This window comes from Echinops telfairi, unplaced genomic scaffold, assembly GCF_000313985.2.
Source record: "Echinops telfairi isolate 266 unplaced genomic scaffold, ASM31398v2 ScPeMD7_7468;HRSCAF=8506_0, whole genome shotgun sequence".
Classification (NCBI taxonomy): domain Eukaryota; kingdom Metazoa; phylum Chordata; class Mammalia; order Afrosoricida; family Tenrecidae; genus Echinops; species Echinops telfairi.
This window is the reverse complement of record NW_022111369.1, coordinates 30992833-31001972: the sequence shown is the minus strand read 5'-3', so window position 1 is coordinate 31001972 and position 9140 is coordinate 30992833. Positions and strand designations below refer to the sequence as shown.

Below are 9140 nucleotides of genomic sequence, written 5' to 3'. Positions count from 1 at the left end.
TGTGCTTCTTCCATGTGGGTTTTGTTGCTTCTGAGCTAGATGGCCACTTGTTTACATTCTTTTTTGTTTTGTTTTGTTTTATAAATCATTTTATTGTGGCTCTTTTTTTTTTTTTAACCAGTACGTATTTTATTTCTTTCCTCTGCATTTGATGCTTTGAGTCTAGGTTGGATGATTTGTTTGTGAGCCAAGTACATAAAACATATTTTTGTATTGAAACAAAAGCTGCCCTTACAAAATCCTTTTATAAAAAGTAGCAGAAATATTGGTCCTGTCATTAGAATAATTTTAGCTATGCATATTAGATTGGTTAGACCATATAGAAAAGCATAGAACTTTCTTTTTGATACATCTTTGTGTGTGTGTGTGTGTGTGTGTGTAAGAGAGAACTTTATATCAAAGAGCAATTGTACATTCTGAAAACATCTCAGCCCTTTATTGTGGCTCTTACAGCTCTTATAACAATCCCTACATCAAGCACCTTTGCACATATGTTGCCATCATCATTTCCAAAACATTTTTTCTATTTGAGCCCTTGGTATCAGCTCTTCTTTATTTCCCCCCATCCCTACCCTCCCACCCTTGTGAATCCTTGATGAATTATAAATTATTATTACTTTCATATCTTACACTGTCTGCTGTCTCTCTTCACCCATGTTTCTGTTGTTCATCCCCCTGAGGAGGGGTGTGTGTATTAACGGATCATTGTGATTGGCTCCCCCCTCTCCCCCTCTCCCCCTTTTCTCCCCACCTTCCTCCTACCCTTATGGTATCACTACTCCCATTATTGTCCCTGAGGGGGTTTATCTGTCCTGGGGTCCATAAGTTGAAAACTCTTACCTGTAACACTGTACATGCTCGGTCTGGCCAGATTTTTAAAGTAGAACTGGGGTCATGATCGTGGGGACTAGGAGGAGAAGCATTAAGAAACTAGAGGAATTTGCGTTTCGTTGGTGCTATACTGTACCCTTGACTGGCTTGTATCTTCCTTGTGACCCTTCTGTAAGGGGATGTCAAATTGTCTACAGATGGGCTTTAGGTCTCCACTCTGCCCCCCACACCCCTCATTCACATCGATCGATATAATTTTTTGTTCTGGGTCTTTGAAGCCTGATACCTGATCTCATCAACACCTCATGATCACACAGGTGGGTGGGCTTTGTTGCTTCCCTGCTAGATGGCTGCTTGTTTAACTTCAAGCCTTTAAGACCCCCAGACACTATACCCTGTAATAGCTGGGCACCATCAACTTTCTTCACCACATTTGCTTATGCACCCATTTTGACTTCGTGTTGAGAAGGTGAGCATCATGGAATGCCAGGTTATTAGAACAAAGTGTCCTTGCATTGAGGGAGTTCTTGAATAGAGGCCCAATGGTGGTCTACTACCTTGATACTTAACATACAAATATATGTACTTAGACCTATGACCCTATTGTTATATTAATATATTTTTATAAACATGCCTATATTTATACTTCTATAAATGTCCTTTTTCTCCTAGTTCTTTACTCTATTTCCTTTTACTTTCCTCCTGTCCCATTATAATGTTCACCTTTATCTGGCTCTCAGTAATTTCTCTCAGCTACACTGTACTTGATCAAACCCCACCAGGCATTCTATACCCTCCTCATCATCAATTTTAGATCTCTGTTCCCTTGTCCCCGAGTTTGTTGGTTTCCCCCTTCCTATCCCCTACACCCCCTTCTCCAGTTTTTCCCTCCTCAGGATTGTTTATCTTATGTAGATAAACAGACCATGGAATTCTAACCAAACATTTTTACACGGTTGAATGAATAATTCTGATCCTACTACCAACTAGCTCCAGGAATTTTGGCTATTGATTTAAAATATCTGAGCCTAATTTGTTCATCTGTAAAATGAGATAATGCTGTCAGGTGCCATCGAGTTGGTTCAGACTCATACCGACCTTCGGGGCAGAAGCTGGGACACTGTCCCCTTGGGCACCTTCCTCATAAGTGCACTAAGCTTGAGCCAGTGCTGCAGCCACACAGTCAGTTATCTCCTAGAGGACCTTCCTCTGTCCGCTGTTTCTCCTCTATACCGAACGCGATGTCCTTCTCCAGCGACTGGTCTCTCCTGACCACATGTCCAGAGTACGTAAGGCGATTCATTAATTCATCTAATGTAACAGCTTATAAGAGCACCTGGCTCATTTTGAATGCTTGATATTTACTCCTTTAAAATTACATTACGACAATGATATTATCGAATAGTAACGCTACATTTTCTACAGACGATTAGATGGCCACCGGCATAACTAGAATCAGACTGAGGTAATAATGAAAGGGAATAAAAAGGAATTGCTGTTAAAATAAAAGGATTACGGTGAGACTTGAAAGTGATCCATGGTCCCTGATGACAACTCTTTTCTCCGTCACTTTGTGCCACCGCCAACCTCCTGATTAGATTAGAGTGACTTGGATTGATTATATGAAACAACAGTCCCGCAACACAAAGTATATACCACACATGCCATTCACAAGAGCTAACCTCTCATTTAAATCAGGCGGATTTAAAAGGCTTTTTCATTGCCCATGACTGCGGCCGTGCATGACAATTATCTGGGAAAAGAAGTCTCACCTGGTTGACCCCATTATCAATATCTTCTCTGTTTCCGCAATCTACCACAAACGCATGCGCGGTGGCTCCCAGTTTTCGGCATTGGGCAGCAGTTTCCTCGACGCCATGCTGCGATTGGAACAAACAAACGAAGGAAAATGTAAGTGAGGCAAGGGATGTGAGTGAGAGTGAGAGTAATGGAGAAGAAACTTCTTAAAAGGTTAAAATTTATATCTAAAATGCCTCCTTTAAAGAAAATCTCTTGGGAAAGACGAAGTTCCTATTTTGCCCCGATTGGGCCTGGTTTTTCTCCCCGAGGGTGCTCTAGCGTTTTCACCTTGTGTGCTGTCTTAAGGTCGGCCATTTTGCAGCAAAGGGAAAAACAAAACACAACAAAACCCCTACATTTTCTTTTCATTATTGTCTTGGTTTGAAGGTTCTTCATTAGGCAATTTCTGTAAGATGGGTTACTCTCAACTTGAAGAATATTCTTGAAAGATGTTACTTATGATGGTGTGGGGGGGAGATACATGAATACAGGGAAGAAAGAAACACTCAAACGTTCATTAAGCACATATTATTAAGCAGCCACAGTCATAACTGAGAAGTGCCAAGTTGCAATTTGAAACTTGTTCAAACACTGTGTCCCTGTCTCACCCCGTTTGGGGCCATGATTCTGTTTTCACTGCAGTCTTATTTGAGGATGACTGTTACAGGAGGGGGCGGCCCGGTGGGTAGTGGTTACGAATTGGCAGCTAAACTCCAGGTGAGCAGTTTGAAACCATCAGCCCCTCTGTGGGAAAAAGACGGGACTTTCTATTCCTGCCAAGAGTTACCGTCCCAGGAACACATAGGGGCAGTTCTACTCTGCCCTGTAAGGTCACGATGAGCCAGCATTGACCCCACAGCTGTGCGGGTAGTTTTTTGTAGGGAGACAGTGCTAGTGCTTCTGCTGTTATTAACTGCGGTGAATTGCGTTGCCCCACACTCATGTCTACCCCACATACAACGGAAAGGTTGTCCGGTCCTCTATGCATATTAGATTGGTTAGACCATATAGAAAAGCATAGAACTTTCTTTTTGATACATCTTTGTGTGTGTGTGTGTGTGTGTGTGTGTGTGTGTGTGTCTTCCAACCTAGGGGGCCCACTTTCCACACTATTCTATCGCGTTCCACAGGGCTTTCACTGGTTGATTTTTGGAACTTGATCAGCAGGATTTTCTTTGTAGTCTGCTTGGAAACTCTTTTGAAACTTGTCCACCATCAGTGACTCCGTGGACTTTTGGAATGCTGGTGGCACAGCTTCCAGCCTTACAGCAGCACCTGACACACCACTCTTGAGAAGACAAGGTCTTCTTTACGTGTTCTGGAATGAAAATGGGTAAGGACCACAGGAATGCTTTCTCAATCATGTAACAAAATATATTCTCAGAACAGACAGACACAGCAACTTACCTAAATTCAAATACATTTTGCTTTAGCTAAAGAGGAAGACATTTTAAAATTACACCTTTACTCCACACGCTTTGTTAGCTTTTCTCGGCAATTGAGGCAAAGATATCTGAAGAAGTCTTTTCTTAGCATACTAGGATGTTGGTGCTGTCAAAGGCATTGGGGTGGTCCCTGGATGAGTGGTCAGGCTGTTTTCTCTTAGCCTCCCCTGGGTCTTTGTATTTCACTAACTAACCAGTTGCCCCAGACTCAATTTCAATTCCACACGTGTTAGAGTAGAACTGTGCTCATTGGGGTCTCTTTCAAGGAACCCCTGGGTGGATTTGAATCTTTCACCTTTCTGTTAGCAGTTAAACAGGTTAGCTGGTTACACCACCCAGGGACTCTTTGCATTTCTTCTATTTTTTTTACATTTTTATTGGCACCTAATCCACATATCATACAATTCAGTAGTTCAATTATTCATCTGAATAGCCCTTGTATTTTTGTCACCATGTGTTGACTCTAGAGCAGCTGCCTGAACCCCCAAAGATTAGATCCTGGCAGAATTAAGAGTCACCCCACTAATTGCAAGGTAACTATCCCCTCAGATAGTCTTTTGGGGGATTGCAGAAAAATACAAAGGAGAGGACAGGGGAGACTTTCACTGAGTTAAGCTTCAACTGCGAGCTTGCTTACAAGCAGATTGCAAGAAAAACCATTCCACATTCTCTCTTGTCTTGATATCAATGCCAGTACAGAACATCAATCCCTAGAGCTTTAATCAGACACATTGCTTAAATAATTTAAAAGACTTTTATCTTGGTTCTGTACAGAGTGGGAGAGTATTGAGAAACAAAACTCAAGATCATGGAGACCAGACTTGCTGATTGGATAGAGACTGGTGGGACCCTTGAGATAATAACCTTTAGCCACTCTTTAGGTCTGGAACTGAACTCCCTCCCTGTGGCTCAGTTTTCAGCCAAACAATAGACAGGTCTATAAAGGGGAACAATAACACTAGTGAGGAATGCACACCTTAGAACAATCAGCCTTTTGAGATGGAAAAGACAGCATTTACTCGAGGACAAAGTTCAGAAGGGTTTGAGAAGGTGGAATGGAAACAGGAACCCAAAGAGGAAATGTGATAAGGATGTTGCGTGGAAAAGACTGCAGTGAATGAGATGAAACAGGATGTGTATAAACGGTGAATGTAAAACTGGAGGTCCTCCTTGTCAACCTTCCATTCACAATAACAAGTGAATTAAAACAACCACCACCACCTTTTGTTGTTTAGCTGAACGACAGCACTACTGGTCATTTGATAAGTAACGTGCTTTCTTCGTCTTCAACTCCAGTGTGATTTGTTTACTCCACTTATCACTGCGCTCCTAGAGCAGCAATTTCGATTGAATAAGGGCCAAACTGCTAAATTAACTCTCTTTTGTGGATCAAAAGGAGCCAGCTATAACAAAATGGCAGCTGGCACCTTCCTAGACTAAAAGAAATCCATGCTACATGTATAGCCTTACAGTGAATTATTTAGTATTTTAAATGTTTAGCTTTAAACTCAAGAATTCAAAGAGAACTTGCAAGGGTACAGGCACAATCTTTTTATTTAGTTAGTTGAAGATAATTTTATCTTATTATTTTTTAATATAATTTTATTGGGAGGCTCTTACAAATCTTGTGGCAATCCATCATTCAGTTGTATTAAGCATACTTATACATATGTTGCCATAAACATTTCCCAAACATTTTCTTTCTACTTGAGCCCTTGGTATCAGCTCCTCTTTTTTTCCCCTCCCTCCCTCACCCTCCCATCCTCGTGAATCCTTGATCAATTATATATTATTGTTGTTATTTCATGTTTTACTCTGTCTGTTGTCTCCTTTCACCCACAAGTCTGTTATTTGTTCCCTATGGTGGGAGGGGCGGGGGCTATATATCCAGCCTTGTGATGAGTTTCCCCGTTCTCCCCCTCCGTCCACCATCCCCCTCCTCTCATGATATCACTACTCCTACTACTGCTCTTGAGGGGTTTTTTGGTTGTTGTTTCTGAGGGTTTTATTTGTACTGAATTCCATGTGTCCAAAGTTCTTATCTGTACCAATGTGTTTACTCTGGTCTAGCTGGATTTTTAAGGTAGAACTGGATCATGTTAGTGTGGAGGAGGAAGCATTTAAGAACTAGAGGAAAGTTGTATGTTTCATCGTTGCTATACTGCACCCTGACTGGCTCGTCTCCCCCATGTGACCCTTCTGTAAGAGGATGTCCAGTTGCCTACAGATGGGTTTGGGTTCCTACTCTGCACTCACCCTCATTCACAATGATAGGATTTTTTTGTTTTTTGATGCCTGATACCTGATCCTATCAACACCTCATGATCACACAGGCTGGTGTGCTTCTTCCATGTGGGCTTTGTTGCTTCTCAGCTAGATGGCTGCTTGTTTATCTTCAAGCCTTTAAGACCCCAGGTGCTATAACTTTTGAGAGCTGGGCATCATCAGCTTTCTTCACGACATTTGCTTATGCCCCCACTTTGTCTTTAGGGATCATATTGGGAAGGTGAGCATCATGGAATGCCAGTTTAGTAGAACAAACTGTTCTTACATTGAGGGAGTACTTGAGTAGAGGCCCAATATCCATCTGCTAACTTAATACTAAACCTTTAAATATATGCACATAGATCTATTTCCCCATTGTCATATATAAGTATATTTACATACATGCCTGTATTTAGATCTCTATAAATGCCTTTTGCCTCCTAGTTCTTTCTTCTATTCCCTTTTACTTTCCTCTTGTCCCACTATCATGTTCAGCCTTCATTTGAGTTTCAGTAATTCCTCTCAGTTACATTGCCTTGGATCAAGCCCTACCAGGCCTCCCACACACTCCTCGCCATCAATTTTGGATCACTTATCCCTTTGTCATTGTTTTATTGTTGTTGTTGTTTTGTTTTGCTTTGTCTTGTTTTTGTGCTTATTATTGTCTCTGCATGTTTATTTAGATTAGATAGGCAGGAATCCAAGGCAGATAACCCCCCTCAGGACCAATAATGAGAGTAACGATACCAGGAGGGTAAGGGGAAGATGGGGGGAGAAAGGGGCAACTGATCACAATGATCTACATATAACTCCCTCCCAGGGGGTCAGACAACAGAAAAGTTGGTGAAGGGAGACAGCAGTTAGTGTAAGGAATGGACAAAATTATAAATTATCTAGAGTTTATGAGGGAGGGAGAGGGGGTTGGGGGAAAATGAGCTGATACCAAGGACTCAAGTAGAAAGAAAATGTTTTGAAAATGATGATGGCAACTTATGTACGAATGTGCTTGACACAATGGGTGGATGTATGGATTGTCATAAGAGCTGTAGGAGCGCCCAATAAAATGATTTTTATAAAAAAAGGAAGAAAGAAGAAGAGTGGAAGTAAAATGTGCATACCCGAGAGAAAACCTGACTACATGTCTACTTTATCCAACCCGCATAAGGCCGACCTCAGCACTTCGAAGAGTCACTTATTTAACTCTCTCATTCAAAGGCTGGCAAACCTTTCCTGTAAAGGGTCAGATAGGAAGTGTTATAGGTTTGAATTGGGAGATCAGAGGGCAGGCACAAAAGGCTTTAACACATACTTTTCTTTCTTTTACCATTTTAAAAATTTTTTGCAAAAAAATTTTTTTTTCATTCAAAAAATGTTTTCAACCTTAACTCAACTGCCCATAGGTTGACTTACGGTTGGGCTGATAATAAGATCAGTAGTTCAAACCAACCGGCTGCTCGGCAAGAGAAAGAGGCAGCTGCCCTACAGCCTGGGAAACCCAAGTTCTACTGTGCTCTATAGGTTTGCTGTGAGTTGCAATTGATTTGATAGCAGTGAATTTGGTTTATAATTTGCCAGCTCCCGTGATTGCCCATTCCATATGGTATCATCCCCATTTCAGAGTCACAGATACTGAAGCACAGAAAAATTAAGTTTACATCTTGAAAGGAACCTGTCTCCTAAATCTATGTCATTAACCTTCATCTCATGATGCCGAAAGCACTGCTCAGATTAAATTACGTTCCCTTTCTCTAACCAGCCTGCTGCATGCATAGAATAAGGTTCCAGGGAATTCTTTTATAAGGCTTTGAAAATATAAAAATACAAAGATAAATAGATGCTGCATGAAATACCTTTTTAAAACGTGTTAGTTTGTGACTTTTAACAAGATGGGCAGATGAAACCCTTACCTTATTAATGTCCCACAGCACCAGCTTGCTTTTCTGTTTTGCAAATTCATAGGCTGTCAACCTGCCTATCCCATGGCCAGCTCCAGTAATGAGAACAATCTCCCCAGCCACAGATTTTCTTCTCTGAGGAATGAAGAACTTCACCAGAGACTCCAAGTAAGAGTAGACAATGGTGGCCAGAAGCAGGAGGAGATCCAAGACAAGGTTCATGGCTTCTGCTCTCTCCACTTCCCGCTCTGTGCACCTCCAGGTGTTACTGGAACTGACAGAGGTAAGCGAAAGGTGGAGGCAGACTTTGTTCACGTGTACTAATGACTCAGACACACCTTCAATTTGTGACGTGATGCCAGTTACAACAGGGACCAGGAGAACTTGTTCTCTGAACCTGCTTTTCTGATTTCACCATGAAGTGCCACCTTTGGAAGTAATTCAAATTGCATTACACCAGCTAATATTCTCTTAGTATTGTTCTGCAAACTGGTGTGTGTGTGCTTTATGGTGTTGTTTTTCCCCCCCAATAACTAACAGAGAGAGATTCTGTTAATGGGGCTTAAAGCATGCATTCAGCTGTTTGGCTCATTTATCCCCAGAAGTCTCACCTCTGGTGGAATTGTTTACCAAACCTCAGCATGGGTATTTCATTAACTGATTAACTCATGTGCAAAGTCCTTTACCCTGAAACCTCTTAATTTTGAGGAAAATTTTAGGTTCTATAAAACAACTAATCTCTTTAGTGATCAAATTGAAAAGATTATTAGGACTAGAGTCAGAAGTCTCCACTTGGAAGTGGTGACTTGCTTGCTAACTCTCTGCTTCAGTTTCAGAAGCTAGAAAATAGAGACAGAAAGCCTGTTTATTCAACACAGACCTGCAGCCCACAAACCCAGCGCTA

General features: G+C 41.4%; 1 protein-coding gene across 1 annotated transcript in view; it reads right to left on the bottom strand.

Moving 5' to 3' along the window:
• Positions 1-8525, bottom strand: part of LOC101647936 (17-beta-hydroxysteroid dehydrogenase 13) — a 30157-nt gene extending 21632 nt beyond the window's left edge. Inside the window, exons 1-2 of the mRNA XM_004703417.2 lie at positions 8249-8525; positions 2604-2711 (exon numbers count right to left, since the gene is read on the bottom strand). Of these exons, the coding sequence (XP_004703474.1) occupies positions 2604-2711; positions 8249-8458 (318 nt within the window). The 5' untranslated portion in view covers positions 8459-8525. The remainder of the gene's footprint in view (positions 1-2603; positions 2712-8248) is intronic.
• Positions 8526-9140: the final 615 nt, after the last annotated feature.